This window comes from Eleginops maclovinus, chromosome 7, assembly GCF_036324505.1.
Source record: "Eleginops maclovinus isolate JMC-PN-2008 ecotype Puerto Natales chromosome 7, JC_Emac_rtc_rv5, whole genome shotgun sequence".
In the NCBI taxonomy this organism is placed as follows: Eukaryota; Metazoa; Chordata; class Actinopteri; order Perciformes; family Eleginopidae; genus Eleginops; species Eleginops maclovinus.
Window position 1 is genome coordinate 1527901 of NC_086355.1, and position 20581 is coordinate 1548481.

The 20581-nt window shown below is 43.2% G+C and overlaps 2 protein-coding genes across 13 annotated transcripts in view; one reads left to right on the forward strand and one right to left on the reverse strand.

Moving 5' to 3' along the window:
• The window catches only part of caska (calcium/calmodulin-dependent serine protein kinase a), a 109708-nt gene that overhangs the window by 17065 nt on the left and 72062 nt on the right, over nucleotides 1–20581 (reverse strand). For 6 of the 12 annotated variants that reach the window (XM_063888067.1, XM_063888075.1, XM_063888071.1 and 3 more), the window contains exons 6-13: nucleotides 15090–15192; nucleotides 13225–13400; nucleotides 11295–11417; nucleotides 10050–10133; nucleotides 9593–9692; nucleotides 6378–6499; nucleotides 2302–2379; nucleotides 329–376 (exon numbers count right to left, since the gene is read on the reverse strand). In XM_063888067.1, the coding sequence (XP_063744137.1) occupies nucleotides 329–376; nucleotides 2302–2379; nucleotides 6378–6499; nucleotides 9593–9692; nucleotides 10050–10133; nucleotides 11295–11417; nucleotides 13225–13400; nucleotides 15090–15192 (834 nt within the window). The remainder of the gene's footprint in view (nucleotides 1–328; nucleotides 377–2301; nucleotides 2380–6377; nucleotides 6500–9592; nucleotides 9693–10049; nucleotides 10134–11294; nucleotides 11418–13224; nucleotides 13401–15089; nucleotides 15193–20581) is intronic. The other 6 variants (XM_063888078.1, XM_063888076.1, XM_063888074.1 and 3 more) reach the window with 1 other exon arrangement.
• On the forward strand, nucleotides 16628–20220 carry LOC134867515 (probable G-protein coupled receptor 34). Its single transcript, XM_063888154.1, is given in 4 exon segments — nucleotides 16628–16848; nucleotides 18227–18800; nucleotides 19252–19537; nucleotides 19539–20220. Coding segments are annotated over 3 exon segments (1074 nt in total). The 5' UTR covers nucleotides 16628–16848; nucleotides 18227–18249; the 3' UTR covers nucleotides 19776–20220.

Sequence of the window (20581 nt, forward strand, 5' to 3'; positions counted from 1 at the left end):
AGTAAAAGTAACACTTGGAAAAAATACTGAAGTATAAGTACACAAGTATTGGAATTGAAATAGTACTTACCAAAAGTAAAAGTACTTGTTTTGCAGAATGGCATATCTCTGATTCATATTTATTTTGTGCCTTTACTGTTGCAATTCAAGGGAGTGTGTGGGAGAGAAACTCAGGGGATTTTAGCGTTTGCAGACCATTTACATGCACCAAAACCAAAGAGACAACCCAGAAAGCAGAATTAGGCCTCTTTAATGTTAGTTTATCCTCCAGATTAAACACCTCCACCTCTGCTTCTACCCGTTAGTATCCTGATGTGTGAGCTCTTACATATTCCAGATGTTTCAAAGCGTCTGTGGCTTCGTCCTGGGAGGAACTCTTGAGGAGGAAGACACAGAGAGGGTTAACCGAGGCGCTCAGAGATGACCGTTAATCAGTTTGGATTAGTTTAGTTTCTGCACCCCCAGGAAAAGATTAGCGCGTTAGGGCGAAGCTTGAGTAAAGTTTGAAGCACCGTGTTGTGAAGAGGGGACAGGAAGCTGCAGTCTGATTGGTTCAGACAGTTTTAGTGAAGCAGAGGAGGAGGAAGAGGAGGAGGAGGAGGAGGAACCAAGACTAATGATGAGTTAGTTTGCAGTGAAACTGTGGATAAACATGTCCTACTAGCTCTGGGTTTAGACCCCTAGTTAGCTGGCTCTGTTGTGATTGGTCAAGGACTTAGAGATGTCCCGCCCCTTAGCCTATCACGAACAATGTGTTGGAGTGTCAGCCAATAGGAGCGTGTTGTCTAGGGAAGTTAGTAGGTTAGGAAGTCAAGTGTGATTTGATGCTAAATATTATTGTATTAGTTCCAGGGTAAAGCACTCAACACACACACACACACACACACACACACACACACACACACACACACACACACACACACACACACACACACACACACACACACACACACACACACACACACACACACACACACACACACACACACACACACACACACACACACACACACACACACACACTTCCTCGGACACAGAAGCGGCAGCGAGCTAATTAACCGTGTTTCTCTGACATGAAGCAGAACCACATGACGAGCGCGGCTCCACTCAACCATTTCAGACGCCGGCCTCACTGCTCACACTCTTTAATTGCTGCCCTCGAACAAAGCACAAACACACACGCATCCTGCACATAACCCTAACTAGCAATGTGTGTGTGTATGTGTGTGTGTGTGTGTTAACAGTCTGTTAATAAAACTATACTGTAGCATCACTCATACTGCAGTACTGACCTCCCTCTGGTATATAAGTATACGCACCTTTATGCACTTCTTCAGATGCATTTGATCGGCTTGTTCTTGCACAAAGACAATAGCATTGCATGCATGCATGCATGGACCTCTCAGGGAGCAGCGCTGCACAGTTAGCTTAATATATAAGGATGCACACGATTCGCTGAAGGCTGAATAAGTGTTAAAATAACATTTTGAAAGAAGTATTGTGGAGCTGCAGATCTCTCACATTTGAATGAAGTGTCAGAATCAATGCAACAAGTTATTTCTGTCCAAATCGTGCAGCCCTAAACAGAAATAAGGGATTAAAGTTGGAGTATTTTGCATTTATCTGAGAGTATCGTCTTCACACAAACAGAAAGTAGGCAGAAATATAAAGAGCTGCGAGGAGTGAGAGTATTAACAATCAAACAGACAGAAGTGTGTGTGAGAGGTTAGAGAGAAAAGCAGCGACAGGGGAGTGTGTGTTATCTGCAGAGCATTACATCACACACACATTACATGAGACACACAGGTAGTGCACATACATTCGTGTTAATGCTGTTGGTGCTAACCTGAACCCTAACATGAAACAGATATAAACATTTATACAGAAATAAAGTGCATTCCTCAAAGCACGTGCAAAAACTGAAATGCAGCCCTAGCTTCTCTCTGCTTCTCTGCACTTTGCATATATTCAAATAAAACAATGTGCAGATATGTTCTGCATATTTATCCCCTAACTATGCAGAACATCGCAAAATAAAATAACAAGTATTAGCATCCTCAGAGAGTTCATGCTAACCGAACAGGATGTATGAGCATCTGCAAAGACAGGCGCTGTAATCAGAGTTCTGCTTCTGTACTCTGAGCTGTTTGCACATGTTTAAATTAAGAAAGCTGCAGAAATGTGGTGCATGTTGGCCCCTTTCTCTGCAAATATCCCTCATTGCAAAGAGGATGAAACTATTAGAGTGTGTGTGTGTGTGTGTGTGTGTGTGTGTGTGTGTGTGTGTGTGTGTGTGTTCACCTCTTTGGCTCGCTGCACAGCATCACTGGGAGCGTTTCTGATCTGCGGAGACGACTTGGTGTTGATCTTATCGTAGAGCTGAAACCAAAGAGGAAAATGTGTAAATCATCTGTGAATCAATCAATCAATCAGTGATTGAGAGGTCAACACGATCAAACAGCTGATCGTCAACACGTCGGATAAAGACACACACCTTCACAGGTTCACATGATGATCAGTTTCAGCCTCTGTTTGCCACATTTATAAAAACCCAGCTTTAAAAGGATTAAAACCGTTGAGATACAAACACGTCTTTAAAGTAAAATAACTCCTAGAACTCAGGAGTAATCCGATGAAATAACACGTGTTCCCTTTGTTGTTTTTATCTTAAATTGATGTTATGAAAAACTAAAACATCGACTTAATCATCTTTTTATAAAAAAAGTGTTTTCCCTTAAAAAACACAACATCTCATAGCTCTGGTTTAGACCCCCACTTAGCTGGCCTGCTCTGTTGTCATTGGTCAACAGCGTAGAGATGTCCCACCCCTTAGCCTATCACGTACAATGTGTTGGAGCGCTAGCCAATAGGAGCACGAGGGTTACATAGAGATGTCACTTTGTTACTGAAGAAAACAAAGGAGTCCAATGGAGGCGGATTTGAGCCTCTGCAGACCGTTTACATGCACTAAAGCCTATAGAACACACTACAGGAGAGGGAAAACCCCTGAAAGCATGACAGGACCTCTATGTAGTTTGTTTTCTTACTCAGTTGGTCCCTGATGAAGATCAAATAAACCTGTTTCCTGTAAACTGCATTATGTGGCGGAAACCACGGCTATATTTAGGGATGTCCTGGTCACAATTCTGGTGTTCTTCAAGAGAAACTGGTTAAAAACAAAGCAGTTATCCTCATTTATCCTCGGCTCGGTCTCTTTATTTGGTTTCTCTTCAGAAACCTCGTTATGTTTTATTCTTCTTGACGTTAAACTGCTAACAAGAAGGAACTGTTCCTGCTCCCCGGGATCGAACAGACACGCTCTGTTTACTGAAATCCCAGCTGACTAATACACTGACAGAGTGTGTGTTGAGCTGAGTCACAGACGAGTTGTGTGTGTGTGTGTGTGTGTGTGTGTGTGTGTGTGTGTGTGGGGGATGTTTGCACACAACAAGGCCCTGAATCCCTGACGGCGGCTGGAGAATAAAACACTCGACTGAAAATGTTTTCATAATCTAAGATGTTTGATGAGCAATTTGTCTGGTGTGTTTTACACCCTACACACACACACACACACACACACACACACACACACACACACAATCCATGAAAGGACGTGCAGCGATGATACGAGGGGCTTTTAAAAGCCGAAAGGAAGCAGTTTTGAAAAGCTCCGATCTCTCTTTCTTTAGTATGTTTATCAGCAGACGACAGATTTTCCTACTGATGAAGTCCATTTATTGTTAAAGTTTGATAAATTCTGACCAAAGTCTTTCTCCAAAACATTGGGATTTAATCACTTTTAATACACCACCATAACTCTGATAATAGAGCCTCTGAGGAGGACAAGCAGAAGGCCACACACACCTTTTTGATCAAATGCATCATATCTAACACACACACGTCACTTCACACATTTTACAGGGGACCTTCCTGCTTGTCTGGGGGTCTCCATCACTAACAGTGAGTCCCTCGCTGCAGGACAACAAACAACAAAGAAAGTCTCCAGGGAAAAACAAGAGAGATCTCCTCGTCCTTCAAGAACACACACAACACACTCCTCAGGAAACCTTCAGAACAATACGGACATGAAGCCTGAGTGTCGTCCTACACACACACACACCCACACACACCCACACCCACACCCACCCACACACACACACACACACACACACACACCTGTTCTTCTGCAACCTTCAGAGGAACACATGAAAACATCTTTGTGGTTTTGTTAAACAAAGTGCTTTTATTCTGAAAAACCACAACATCCTGCAGCCAACAACCCAAACCATAATCCAACACTGCGATATTTAAAAGCAGGGACGCAGGAAACAATATTTCAGGTATGCAATGGCAAAATTAGGGCTCCACAATTTGATATTTTGTGGATTATTGTGCAGCTCTGACGCAGTCACTACAAGCCGCTCTTCCTCTGAAACATGATGTCTTCATTTCCTGAGTGATAAGTAGATTTCCTGCAAAATAAGCGTTAGAAAGTAGCTCATGATGAACAACAACACAACATGCACTTGACTACAGCTCCTCGTTATACATGTGCAACGGCAAAAACACACACACGGGAAACACTGCGAAATAAAGCTTGAGGCAACTTTAGAGATCCTGCAAGCACATCAGAAAGAGGGGAAACTCACCGGGAGACGGAGAGCGCTTTGTCAGAGAAACGCTGTGCAAACTATTCATCCAACACACGACGCTCCGTGAGATGTTTCAGCCGTGCGGAGGCTGCACACACACACACACACACACACACACACACACACACACACACACTGACGGAGGCTGAGCTCGCTGTGAATAACACTGAAGGCCCGACAATACACACCATTGTTTCCTTCACTGCACCCTTGTGTCCTTCCTCACACTCCCCCTCCTCTCAGAGCCAAAGTGAGGCTGAAAGGGAGACATCTGCAGCTCTCACCGACACACACACACACACACACAGACACACACACACACACACACACACACACACAGCCTCAGTGGACTCCATGCACGTCCTAGTAGTCCTCTTAACTGTTGTTATTCATTAACTGTAGTGCTTCTTGGAACTTTTTAAAGTGTAACACACAGATTAAAGCGTCTGTCTGCAAACACCTGCAGACGTTTATCCACATGAACAAATTCCAGTTACGCCGTAGGCATTCTAATAGTTTCATCCTCTTTGCAATGAGGGATATTTGCAGAGAAAGGGGCCAACATGCACCACATTTCTGCAGCTTTCTTTCATTTAAACCTCTGCAAACAGCTCAGAGTACAGAAGCAGAACTCTGATTACAGCGCCTGTCTTTGCAGATGCTCATACATGCTGTTCGGTTAGCATGAACTCTCTGAGGATGCTAATACTTATTACTTTGTTTTGCGATGTTCTGCATAGTTAGGGGGACATATTGTTTCATTTGAATATATGCAAAGTGCAGAGAAGCAGAGAGAAGCTAGGGTTGCATTTCAGCTTTTGCACGTGCTTTGAGGAATGCACTTTATTTCTGTATAAATGTTTATCTGTTTCATGTTAGGGTTCAGGTTGAATGACATTACCCAGCATGCATTGTTATAATCATCCCTTTGCTTTAAATGACGCGATTGTTGGATATACTTCTTGCAAAAACTCACATCCTGCCAACAAATCCTCCGTTTATTTGCTCAAAGTCGCAGAGAATGGAACAGAAATCTGACTAAATCAAATGCACTAAGTGTCCAATAAACTGAGGAATAATCTGAACTGCTGTCTGGGATTTTGTGACCCGTCTTATGTTGATAAAGTGAAGCAGGAATCAGTAAAGCTCTCTGATTCTATTCTGCTGCAGACACATGCAGGAGAGGATTTAACCACACACTTCAAAACCACAACATGACCTTTCAGATGCCTGCTGAGCCTCTCTGTGAGGAAGGAGTCTCATATCAATGATGCAAAGACCAGAGCATAACGTCCCGTCACGTGAAGTGTGATGCTCTTTATTCTCGGGGGGTTTAGCTCCTCCTTCATGCAGGGTACTCTTTACAGGCTAAACATGTTTAATATTATGCTAGAAATCCTCCCCAGGTTTTAATTTAATGGGATCATTTAACTTCATAACAAGGCTGCAAAACTGGAGCGCAGCACTTGGCTTTTAGTTCCCGTTTAATAGCTGTCAGGATAAATGCTATACTGAGGAGCAACGGCAGAACAAGAGCTGGCAGAGAGGAAACAGTGGGAGGGGAACGAGGGAGAGGAGGGGCGGGTTTCTCAGGTAAAATGATTAAAAAGTCCAGAGCAGGACGATGAGTCTGTATGAAGGCTTGTTGAAGATTTTCCCGACATCACAACGAGCAAAAATCAACATCAGATGACAAAACATCAAATGTGTGTGTGCTGCACTCACATCGAGCAGTGTGTGTAGATGCTGGTCCTGGAAAACACTGTGCAGGAAATCTAGATCCTTCTCACTGCAGTCCGTCAGAGCGTGGATCTCCTCTAGACTGTCCAGCACCTGAGAGACAGCGCCTGCAACACACACACACACACACACACACACACACACACACACACACACACACACACACACACACACACACACACACACACACACACACACACACACACACACACACACACACACACACACACACACACACACCCATCAGTCACCAGAGGTTCTCCGAATGCTTTTTTTTTTTAGAGCATGCACTGAAACATGTTCTCAATCGTTCAAAGTTAAAGTTGCTTAAAAAAAGGAAGATCTAAACACAGATAAACACATTTAAGATTAAGTAAACAACAACATCACAACGTGGGGAATCTGGGATACCTACGTTCTGCTGCTAGCATTCCTAGCAGGTGGGGAGCATTAATAGAAACACACAAACAGAAATGCAAATCAATACGTTAGAAACGGTCCAGTAGCAACGTGTCTGCAGAGCCAACTTTCCTAAAGAGTAGGGCTGTAACAGTTTATGCAAATTTCCCGAGCAAAACATCTGCTGGAAAATGTCTGGCATAGTTTCCAGTAAGCTGCTGGGATGACCTACTATGGAGCTGAACACTGGGAACACTGGGGACACTGGATCCCAAGGTGGAACGGAAAATGTGATCATAATGCATAAATACATTTATGAAATCAAAACGTAAAAACATGCATTTTCCATTTCTCCCTAAAGTCCTTAATTGATATCCTGAGGCCTCGTTAAGAAGCTAATCAATTATGAGGACAAAGATTTCATAAATTACTTTTGTTTTTGAGAACATCTCACATGTGTTGATGTGGTGGCCATCAGTATCTGCTTCTGCCCTTCTTCACGTTTTTCTCTTTCAAAAAAACTCCAAAGGCTTGTCGTTTGATGCAGGGTGCTTGGTCTCCAGGTGCCGAAGCAGTTTTGAAGGCTTCATTGACTCATTTGCCAGCTTGTCGCCACATATTACACAGAGCGGGCTCGGCGCATGAGAATCACCTGTAGGGATGAACCCGTATTTTAAGTAGGACTCCTGATATTGACTTTTAAATGCAGATTTACTTTTCTTGGAAGTCGTAGGCTCTTCTTCTGTCTCTTCATTGGGCCTTTTCCCCTTTCCAAAGAAGCTCGCCAAAGATGTTTGTTGTTTACTCATTTTTGCTATGTTGTCGGTTTAACTTTCGCGGTAACGGCTGGTGACGTATCACGTGACCGAGACCTGTCAAGAGGCACAGACGCATGCGCCATTCCGCCAGAAGTCACTTTTCAAAATAAAACATATTTAGACTGATAATAAAAAAACGTTTTGTGCGGCCCGGTGGTTGGGGACCGCTGCTTTAGAGGAACATGGTGTACTTTTTTTTTTTCTCCACATGTATTAAATCCCTTTAGTTGCTAGGCAGATTAGGATGAATGATGGTAAATATAATCCCCTTAAATCAGACTGTAGTTCACCTGCAGTAAATCCAGCAGCTACCCTGCAGTATACAAAGCCATTCAAACTAGCTGCACCTTTACCAGCTCTGAGAACACTTTAATGATCAATCATTATAAAACATATCAGAGATATTATTCTGAAATGGACCAATCAGACAATGACTACTTTTACTGTCACTACTTTAAGTACATTTAGAGGAGAGTACTTTCTACTTTCACTGGAGGAACATTTAGAATACTTTCACTGTGACAGAGTATTCCTACACTCTGGTACTTCTACTTTACTCAAGTACAAGACCTGAGTACTTCTACTTTACTCAAGTACAAGACCTGAGTACTTCTACTTTACTCAAGAACAAGACCTGAGTACTTCTACTTTACTCAAGTACAAGATCTGAGTACTTCTACTTTACTCAAGTACAAGACCTGAGTACTTCTACTTTACTCAAGTACAAGACCTGAGTACTTCTACTTTACTGAAGTACAAGACCTGAGTACTTCTACTTTACTCAAGAACAAGATCAGAGTACTTCTACTTTACTCAAATACAAGATCAGAGTACTTCTACTTTACTCAAGTACAAGACCTGAGTACTTCTACTTTACTCAAGTACAAGACCTGAGTACTTCTACTTTACTCAAGAACAAGATCAGAGTACTTCTACTTTACTCAAATACAAGATCAGAGTACTTCTACTTTACTCAAATACAAGATCAGAGTACTTCTACTTTACTCAAGTACAAGACCTGAGTACTTCTACTTTACTCAAGTACAAGACCTGAGTACTTCTACTTTACTCAAGAACAAGATCAGAGTACTTCTACTTTACTCAAATACAAGATCAGAGTACTTCTACTTTACTCAAGTACAAGACCTGAGTACTTCTACTTTACTCAAGTACAAGACCTGAGTACTTCTACTTTACTCAAGAACAAGATCTGAGTACTTCTACTTTACTCAAGTACAAGACCTGAGTACTTCTACTTTACTCAAGAACAAGATCTGAGTACTTCTACTTTACTCAAGTACAAGATCTGAGTACTTCTGCTTTACTCAAGTACAAGATCTGAGTACTTCTACTTTACTCAAGAACAAGACCTGAGTACTTCTACTTTACTCAAGAACAAGACCTGAGTACTTCTACTTTACTCAAGAACAAGACCTGAGTACTTCTACTTTAACTCACTGAGTACTTCTACTTTAACTCACTGAGTACTTCTACTTTAACTCACTGAGTACTTCTACTTTAACTCACTGAGTACTTCTCCACCTCTGAGTATATTTCATATATTTCAATATGTCTTGTGATTTGTCAAAGCCACTCTTTTGAAATGATAAATTAAAGGGGCCCTTTTCCGCTCTTTCTCAGGCAGACCTTTTACATGCACCTATAGAACACACTACAGCAGAGTCTTGCATGTTGACTTTGTTAGAGAATAATCCTGGGACTGATGACCAACAACTGCTCTGTATCTGCTGCACATGAAGCCTTCGTATCTAAGACAAAAGTGTGTGTCTGTTCAATAACAACACACAGAGAAACAGATCTGTGTGTGTTTGTTCCCCCTCTGAACACAAGCCCTCACTGAACCATGACATGTGCAGGCGCTACATCAAGAATAATGAAAGGAGGTGTGTGTTGGTGTATGTGGTCTGTGTGTGTGTGTGTGTGTGGTCTGTCTGGTCTGTTTGTGTGTGTGTGTGTGTGTACCTGAGGAGGTGGGGTCTTCGGAGAAGTCGTGCATCTCCTCGGGGGGGTCTCCGTAGAAAGAGTTAAACTTGTGAGATGAGACTGCAGCCAGAACAGCTCCCTGAGACACACACACACACACCACACACACACACACACACACACACACACACACACACACACACACACACACACACACACACACACACACACACACACACACACACACACACACACACACACACACACACACACACACACACACACACACACACACACACACACACAATATAATGTAAACAGGGCTCGATGCTTCGTTTTACAGGGAGACCACAGCCAGCACGGTATTTAAAACCAGGACATTTTGGGGTAAAATTTCACTATTTGCCTCATTTTTGAATAAGTCGGAGTATATTTGGAGTTAGATCAAGTGTGTGTGTGTGTGTGTGTGTGTGTGTGTGTGTGTGTGTGTGTGTACCTTGAGCTTCCTCCTGGAGTTGAACTTCCTCAGCTGCTCCACGGTCTCTGGAAGGTGGATCTTGTAGGCGTATCGGTCCCTCTCCTTAATGAGATGCAGAACAGGGAGTCATGGAAACTGATATTAAGGGACTGGGATGTTTTCATTTGAGATAATAAAAAATAACACATCAAACATAACAAATGTCCTCAAACTTCAAGTTAAGTTTCATTTGTTGATGTTTTTCCTCTCTATGCTGCATATTTGTACCACAGTTGCTTTATGAATCAAAAAGGTTAACAAGTTGCTTAAAAAGGAAGTGTTTGGCTGCACTTTCCATGCACCTTCTCTGAACAACTGCTTCCTCTTCTGAATGCACCGTGACAGCAGAAGAACAGGCCTTACTGGACCAGTTTCAGGTCCATGTTTTGATGTAAAGGCTATTTTTCGGTTCCGAAATGTGCAAAAAGAAGTGGACTCATGTAAACCTCATCTTTCTGCAGACGGAAAAGCAGCGATGCCTCCATAACATGTGCAGGTGTGTGTGACAGAGCCTCTCAGTTGAATTGTCATTTTTAAGTGTTCTCCATCACGGTTAAAGCTTCAGCTGACACACGCCGAGCAGAGCCCCCCCGCTGTGCAGACGCTCGCTGTGCAGACGCTCGCTGTCAGCGCCGCCAAACAGACGCCTGATGGAGACGTGACGGCTGCAGGCGCCTCGCTTTCCTTTGCTGTCTCAGAGAAAAGGCCCAAAGTTTTACACGTGAACGCTTTGGATGCACTAACGCAGCAAATAATCTGGATATGTTATTTCACATCGGCATTCTGTCACAGCGATGTTCAATAAAGGTTTTTTGTTTCAACTAGTATCTTCATTTATACCCCGATATATTTATTGTAATACATTTATTTTGAATGTGTATTGTTGTTATTTATGGAGTACAAAGCGCATTTTTCTTGAAGTTATTATTTTATATAATTATTATTTGTTTCTAACTTAATTTAATTATACTTTATTATATATTTATTTTAATCTAATTTTTATTTTATTCGATATATTGAGCAATTGTCACAAAACCCAGTCATCATAAGTCCCTTTGGACAAAAGCTAAGGTCACATAACATTTAATGAAGCGTCTTGGGAGGATTCAGGTCGTGTTATAAGCGATAGAAGTAGTGTCTCCAGAGAAAGACCCCAGGCCAGTCTCACTCTTGTCAGACTGGTCTCTGAAGAGCAGACCCTGATCCCAAAGCCTGCGGGGTTACCTTGAGCCAGGGGTGGTTGAGCGCCTCGTAGACGGTGATCCTCTCGGCCGGGTCGAGCATCAGCATCCTCCGCACCAGATCCTTCGCGCTCTCCGAGATCTGAGCCCACTGTCGGGGGTTCATCTGAACACACACACACACACACACACACACACACACACACACACACACACACACACACACACACACACACACACACACACACACACACACACACACACACACACACACACACACACACACACACACACACACACACACACACACACACACACACACACACACACACACACACACACACACACACACACTTAAAACCAGGACATTTTGGGGTAAAATTTCACTATTTGCCTCATTTTTGAAAAAGTTGGAGTGTCTTTCTAAAAGAAGTCATGAATCGTTGCACTGACGATATTAAGCATGTTTCCAGATATCACACATTCACAAACTCTGCAGAACTACACGCCAACAATCCAGTGTATAGTACAGCAGAGCTGCGACTGAGCTGCAGAACACAACGGGAATAACATCCAATTAAAGTGTGGGCTGATGCTTTAAGGTGGGGTCTCCAACCACACAGTTAAAACTCATAAAACACGTCTGGCTTTTCTTTTGTTGCATGAAGGAGAAATGTCGCTGTAAAGTCTGTTATTTTATAAGCATGCCTCGTCTCCGAGTCTCACTCTTTAATCACTGTTGGACTCAAAGTAAGGTTCATTGCACATCTTAAGCCCCTTACTCCGCATGAAACCATCCATCTGAAATGTCCTGAGAGCTACCGTCTCCCAGGCTTGTTATCAGTCTCCAATTAAGTTCTATAATGAGCAGTGGCTCCTGAAAAAAATCTCAGGGGGGCAATTTTTTTCTGATAATGATTAAGGTGACCCATTCAATAAGTACCTTAAGCAAGACCATACCTGTTGTTAGATGATTCACTCAGACAGAGACCCCTATCGTGTCCACTAGATAGCAACACACAGTGAGAGTGGTCAGTGACTTGATCGGAGAAGCTGCCCGCTTTTTTCTCAGTTACGTATGACGAAAGCGTGTAAGGGCAAACCCTCCAGGAACCCAGAGAGACTGAACTGAAAGCTCTGATATCTGAAAGAAATGCATTTTACATGAGAGTCTACGAGAGACCCCTGGGGCGGTGTTCAACCTGACTGAAACCACACCTAAAGGGGCGGGACCGTCTGAAGATGTGGCAGCCGGGTGTGGTTAGAGCGCCGGCTGCTGGGGTGAGGGGAGTGGCTCGGCCGGAGACCAGACAGCTGATCAGAATCAGGTAATCAGTCAGTTAATATAAAGCATGTTGGTAACCTGGTTCTGGTCTGTCGTGCAGTAGGCTGGGTCCTGGGAAGCCGACAGACACCGTCCTGGCCTTGCCCGTCCTGGAAGTGCCGGGGAGCTTTCTTTTGTTTGCATGTTTCTTATGGAATAAACGCTATTGTTTTTGCCCAACCCCGAACCCTTCTGTCTCTTATCGTCAACCCGAGCGATCCTGCTCACACACGACTTCAGTCTGATTGGACGATGACGTTTGTGACAGATCTAAGAGCACTGACTAGACTGCTGCTGAGTTAGAAACACAATCCCTCTCTTTCGTTGGTAGTGGGTCGCCCAAACCGCCCTCACACACAAACCGCCCTGACACACAAACCGCCCTCACACACAAACCGCCCTGACAATGCGGTAAAACTTGTACATTTTACTGCACTTTTTGTGCTATTTAATTGTATTTTCATTGGACATTTTATGACCTCACTCTTATTTTCTGGTTTATATTTTATTGGCTGTAGCCGTTATGTGATACTTTGCTTAATGAGCTGCTCCCAGACATGGCCAGGAAAATCTTGGTAAGAAGCTTTCATATTCAAATGAGGTTTCTCCTGCTTAAAGAACATTTTTCTGCACTTTTTTGACCTCTGACCTTGTACTTCCCCCTGCAGATGGCCTCGAACAGCCGCTCCTTGGTGCCGTAGAAAGGCAGGCAGCCGGAGAGCAGGATGAAGAGGATGACTCCACAGCCCCAGACGTCCACCGGCTTCCCGTACGGCTCCCGCTTCACCACCTCCGGGGCCATGAAGTGAGGGGTCCCGACCCGCCCTGCAGCACAGAGGGAGGGGGGGCATCCCTCACACAGTCAGGTAATCACAGGGCATTCATCTTTAAATATCAGCAGACAAATCTTTCTAACACTTCTAAAGTTCTATTATTATTAGTTTGTTTCATTACAGAAATGTATTGCATCGTAAGAGTCGTTATTCTTTACAGTTATATTGTGATTATTTGTAGAGCTTTAGTTTTTTATTTATTTTATTAAATATATCTTAAGACATTATTTTAAGAATAACGTTTCATTTGGAAGAATGTGACAGCTTTAGTTTTTGATTATTATTAGTGTGTTTGGTTTTAGAAGGAGCTTTTTTCTCTGTCGCAATTCTACTATTTATTGCCATTTATGGGTTAGGGTTGTACTAATTTTAATTACAATGTAATTTGGATTGTTTTCTAAGCTTCCATTTATATTAGATCTCAATTCTAGTATTTATTTGTTTGTCTTTTTTGTTACAATGACTTTTATTTATAACATTTCCTGCAAACATGTATTTATTGCCATTGATGGTTTATTATTTATAATAACCGAAGCTTCGTGTTACAGCTTTAGTTTCACACTTTCAAATATTATGTTGGCACTATTTTATTCTACTGATTATTATTAATAGTAACTGTTTTTGACATTATTTAATCCTTGTTTGTGTTTAACTAAAGGTTTTTTAATGTTCCCCTGATTTTCATTTTGATGTTGTTGTTTTTTAATGCGGTAAACTTGATCCAAATAAGGGTTGAGGTTGAAGAAAGAGGAAGTTGTTTTTGCTTCACTTCCTTTCTGAAATCGTGGTTTTAGAGGAACAGACCATATATACTCAAATCAAGGTCTAGATCTTAAACGTAGTTTTTCATTTCTTCACCTGCAAAAGGAAGTTGCTTAGACTTCCAAATGACCTCTTTTCGTTGTAATTCATCTTAGCAGCTGTTTTGTATTTAATTTGAAGGATTTCTTGAAGAATTAGAGACACATATCAGGGTTTTTCTAGAATAACATAGTATGAGGCACTGTCGTCACTTCTGGCCAAAATAAGGCCCGCCCACCCAGTTCTTGGAGAGGACATCAACAACATGAGCAGCTAAAACTGTTCCCTGCTTCAGAGGGCCAGAAGTACTGGTTATGCAGAGACCTGTAAGCCAGTGTCTCTTCCAGAGTGAGGGGAACAGGCCTCAGACACTATTCATAGGTCCCTGCTGCAGAGGCAAACACTCCCCTAACACGCCGACTGTGCCTTCATTTTTGAGATAATGTACATATTAATGTCCTTTGTGTGCACTTCCTGGGATTTGAGTTTCTCTACTGCATTATTAAGATTTTATCAGCAGTTTTGAATTCGTTGTTTGGGTGATTTTAAACATTTTCACAGGGAACTATGAATGTACAAAGTCCCTGGTTAATAAAATAATAAACCATATGTAATCTAACGAGTACGATTTATATATAAATAAAATAATAAATGTTAAATTAAATTAACATTAAAATCAAAAAATGAAATGAAAGTTAAAATAATATAAGAAATAAAGTAGAGGAATAACTCCTGCTGTGAGTTGGACAGTTCCGATTAAACACAAGAAAGGTTTATCTGCTTCATAGTTTATATTTCCCGGCAAGAGCTTCATTTGGACTTTAGAGAGGTGTGTGTACAGGTGTGTGTAAGTGTATGTGCAGGTGTGTGTGTTCTGTACCTCCGGCCACCAGCCCCGACTCTCCGAGCTGGATGGCGACCCCGAAGCCTCCGAGCTTCACCGGAGCAGAGTTCTCTTTGGAGGCGAGCAGCACACAGTGAGGCTGAGAAGCAGAGAGAGAGAGACAGGCGAGATTTAAAGCTTGTTACTCCTGATTAAAGAGAGACACCCTCCTATAAATAACAGGAAAAAACACACATGGGCAAGACACTCCCAAAAACCACCGAAACCATAAACCCACCACGACCTCACACACTGGGGGGAGGATCACAGAGAGGACAGATTCACATGTCAGATCTTTTCTCTGTGAATCTCAGTTTGTTTTAGTTATAATTTGGTAATTGTACACAAAGTCAGCTTCTAAACAAGAGGTTGTCTGCATGAAAACATCAGAGAAAAGATCCAGGGGTCTGGCACAAAAGTAAAGAAGTCGTTGTTCTCATTATTATTTCTAGACATTGTGTGTCTCTCCTGGGACATGTCTCCATGCTTTAATGTTCAGAAAGCTCTTTATGTTTCTCAGACTGCCTGTGCTGCAGCACCTCTTTTCACCCTCTGTCTGAAACCAGAGCCAAGTCTGCTCTGATTGGTTAGCTGGCCGGCTCTGTTGGGATTGGTCAACCTCTTAGCTATGTCCCGCCCCTTAGCCTATCACGTACAATGTGTTGGAGCGCTAGCCAATAGAAGCGCAAGTGTTACATCCAGAAGACAACAAAGGGGTCCAGCATGTGGAGGGAACACAGGGACCATGCATGGTCTGCGAAGGCTTTGCATGCACTAAGGATGCACACTCCAGGAAAGGGGAAACCACAAAAGCAGATTATGGCCTCTTTAACCAAAAACCAAGTCAGTTTTTACACTCCTCAGAAATAAATATGACTAGGGTTGGGCACCGAAACGCGGTAACCGGTAGTAACGAGACCGAATAAGAACGAACATTTCGGTGCCAGACTTTTGTTTTTATACTGCCCCCTGGTGTTCCAGCATCAGCTTGAGGTTGTTGAACCTGACGTCAGTGCCGCTACTCAGCACACTTGTTGATCAGAACTGAGTGAGAGGATCAATAAAGAGGCCGAAAGTAAAACGCTCCAAGGTTTGGCTTCATTTCACATCTAAGGATGCAGATTCTGCGACAGGCAACACATGTCTTAAGCAATAGCATGCAAGGGAGGTATCACTTCTCATTTAATGAAACATCTGACGGTGCATGGAGTTTATTTAAAAGCCGATCAACGCACCGTGGTTGATAAATTACGTGACGAAAGGCCAAGCACTTCAACGGCAGCAGCCAGTGTCGGACAAATAGAAGAGAGTCCCAGGCTGGCCTCTCTACATTGGTTTATATTGTTATATTGGTTATCTGATGTAATGAAAGTCAATATAAGGTTAAAGTACACATGCTGAGCTACTTTCCACCCCGATGGTGTTTATCCAGTACCAGTGGATGCTCTGTAATCTGCACAAACCCCTCCCCTTTTCTCTCAGTCAGAGTTCTGCAGAAAGAGGTGGGCTAACCTCAGCTCTGACTTTTCTCTGTACGATAAACCACATGCTGAGTTGTAGAAACTAGTTGGTGTATCTATCCACAGCGCTGCTGGGGAGGGCTGCTCTTGGAGAGGAAACAAAAGGAGTCGTATCTGGGGGAGGAAAGACAGAGCTCTGCAGACGATGACAGACGGGAAGTGTTTCACAAGGATTAAACTGTAAAGGGGATGTAGGCAAAGCGAACTTAGTATTTTTAATGGACTTCAATGAATAGGTGAGTACACTTGTCACATTTAAGGGCTTCCTGCTGTGAGTTAAAAAAACCCTCCGTGTCTGGTCTTCTGATATGAGTTGTGCAAAAACACTTCACGCACACTCATCTCTTTTAGATGGCTCCAAGATAACATCTCATGCAAAAATGTGCAGAGTTATCAGGGAGGGGCTTTCTGTTGGTTTAGTTCTGTAGATGCGGTGTGAGAGGGCTTTTTGATGGCTAATCCATACAGAAACACTCTTTATTTTAGCCCTTAGAGAACTTTTATATCTTCATCACCCTTCAAACATTGATGTTTATTATATATTTTTAAAACAATTGTATTATTATTTTAAAAATATACTCTAATTATTATATCTCAGTTTCATTTCATTCAAATGATTTTACTCTTTTTATTTTATTAAACGTTTTTAAATTTTATATGGAACAAACGTCACCAAACCCAATAACCTCCGGGGTAAATTAAGTATTACATGTCCTTAAAGGTGCCATAGAATGAAAAACTGTATTCACCTTGGCAGAGTGGAATAAGGAGAGCTCGGTACACTGAGCAGACATACCGTGAACCTCAAACACCGTGTTCCCTCCTTCACATGCAAATCATGAATATGCGTATCAGAGCGGTACAACGGGGAGTTACAACACTCCCTGTGTGTGACACACGGTAGTCCAGCCCCAACATCTGCACACACCAGCTGCTGGAAACACTAACGCTAACACTCACCACTCCGTAACGCTGCTCTCCAATCTCCGACCAACTGGCTGTTCTTCAGATCATCGGTTTCCTCCTCCGATAAAGACTCAGACATGTGAGGTTGATGCCAACAGCCTCCATGGTTCATCTCTCACAGTTTCACAAGCTTCACTTACTTCTGTGGGCTCTGAGGCAGCCATGGAATGCTCATGTAAACCAGCCAATCAGAGCAGAGCTCGTCATCATTATTTAAATGAGCCCCAAATAATTCAGCGCGTTTCATATAGGACCAAATCATAGGGTAGTAAACGGGCCTGTGAAACCACAGCTGGACATTTTTTGGATCAACCAAAGTTAAATACCTTCTTTGTAGAGAACACTTTAAATACCAGACAGATGCTTTCTGTGGGACCTTTACATAAACAAATTCAAATCTTGATGTACATTGAGACTTAAGCACCATCACTTACAATGACTTGGCTTTGAAGCAAATGCACTTGCAGGATTACGCTGCCTGAGTTTGATCTTCATGGTTTTATAGCACTCACTTTAAGTGGCTTAGGATAAAAGCGTCAGCTCAGTAAAATGTATTCAAATATCTGATTTTGTCTGAACTGTGCCCTTGCTGTAGCAACTCTGTACACATTCCCCACAATAAAAGACATCTGTTTCTATATTTTCTAGCAACGACCATCACAGAAGCCACCATGACCACAAACATCTCCGGCACCTCCTTCCAGACTTCCACTGAATCCCTCTTTCTCATGAAGCCTGACAACATGACCCCAACGTCCTGCGTGGATCTGGGGGCGCTGCAGAGCCCGCTGGCCGTCCTCTACACTATAATCTTCATCCTGGGACTGGTAGGGAACCTGGTGGCTCTGTGGGTCTTCTTCTGCGTACAATCAAAGAAGAACTCGGTGCGCGTGTTCCTCATCAACGTCGCGTTCGCCGACCTGCTGCTGGTGGTGTGTCTGCCCTTCAGGATCCTGTACCACAGCGGGGGGAACGTGTGGACGCTGGGGCCCATGCTGTGTAAGGCAGTGGGGAACCTCTTCTACATGAATATGTACATCAGCATCACGCTGCTGGGGCTCATCAGCGTGGACCGGTACCTGAAGATCCACCGCGGGACGGGGGGGCAGCACAGGCTGAGGTCCACCAGGTGGAGCTGGGCGCTGTGTGCGGGCGTCTGGATCATCGCCTCCACGGTGACCACGGTGTTACTGGTGTCCAAGAACCACTCGCAGGAGGACAGGTTGGTCACATCTAAACTCATTTTCAGTGATCCACAGACGTATCATAAGGCGTCAAAATAAGGAGTCCATCCAAAAGAATGGTGCATCTGGAGGCTGACCAGGAAGTTAGCATCTCAAGAGCTAGCAATGGGATTTCTCCATTTGCTTTATAGCACAAAAACAAGCTCTGTGACAAATGATAAATGATCAATGGACTGCTTTATCCAGTCCTTACGACTCCTCAAAGCTCTTTACCTCACAAGACATCGTCCAGCCATTCACAGCATTAATACAGAAGCGGGGAACGCCATGCAAGGTGCTACCTGAGGCTAGCCTTATTTTGCTCATTACATCAGCGGCATTGAAGTATTTTGAAATGACAGAAATATTGTTCATAGCCATTACTTCTGGGTCAATCTCTCGGTTATCCTGACTCATTTTGATCTGACACGCCATGTTTTCCGCCTCCAGGTGTTTCCACTACAAGCTGCTCCTCAATGCGAAGTGGAAAGCCTACTTAAACATCTGCATGCTGGTGCTCTTCTGGCTGGTCTTCGTCTCTCTGGTGGTGTCTTACGCAAAGATCGCCCTGAAACTCCAGAGGAGATCACTGGAGAAACCGGACCTTCCCAACGCCTCCCGCTACACCCGCACCGCCAGGAAGTCCTTCTTCATCCTCTTCCTCTTCACCGTGTGCTTTGTCCCTTATCACGTGGTCCGGGTGTTTTACATCAAAACGCAGATCACGGAGACAGCCGTGCGTGTGGCGCGGCGTGGCCGATAAAGCCAACGAGGTGGCGCTGCTGTTCTCGGCCCTGAACAGCTGCCTGGACCCCGTCATGTACTTCCTGTTGTCTTCGTCGGTGAGGAAGGAAGTGCAGCGCCTGGTGAGCAGGGTGTTCTGCGTGCAAGATGCCAATGCAGTTAGCGGTAGCAGCTCAACGGCGGAGAACTGGAAGGCGGAGAGAGGACAGGCCACCAGCAGCAACTTATAGGAGAACACAAGCTGTTTTTATTATCCAATTTGAGTGAATAAACGATAGTTATGACTGAAACGTCTGTTATTTTACACAACAAATGCCATGTTTACTGTGTCGAACTGCCGAAATCTCACTATAAGTCATTGAGGTGGTGATGCAATGCTTACTTCACCATATTTCAAGCAAAACATCATAAAGTAGTTGAGATATTTCAGGCTGGATCGAAGTAAAGGGACCTTTTGTTGCAGGGTGTAGCCTATTTCATGTTTGCCACTGTGTTCATAAGTGGAACAAGCCACTACCATGCAGGATTTTTATCCAATTTATTTCAATCTGAGATCAAGTACTCTGCGGAAATAAAAGCAAGCGAAGCTCCAATGTGTGACCCTGCAGATAATGAGAGTGCGCGTTTTTTTCCATTCACACAAACCTGCAAGGAAATAAGATGCAGGCGACTTCAAAGCCGGAACTTCCAAGACAAATTACAAAGATCACACGCTCTGAGAAAAACCCAGAGGAGCTTTTACTGAGATCAAAGCGTCTGACGTCACTGACAGAAACTAAAACCCACCAGGAGCTTCTCTGACATGTAAAGAACATGCTCTCACACTAAAGAGACAGGCTTTATGTGGTGGTTTGTATTTAGTAATCATGCTACTTGGTGTCATATGGGTCCGTCATTAGAACTAGAACAGCAGTGCCATCCAGAGGAGGAACAAGTACTTAGGAATGAGTTCAAGAGTAATTCCATTCTGCAGTATTAGTGAGTTTTACGTCTACTTTAAAGAGTCCTCTCCTGCTGATCTTCAGGTGTATATCAG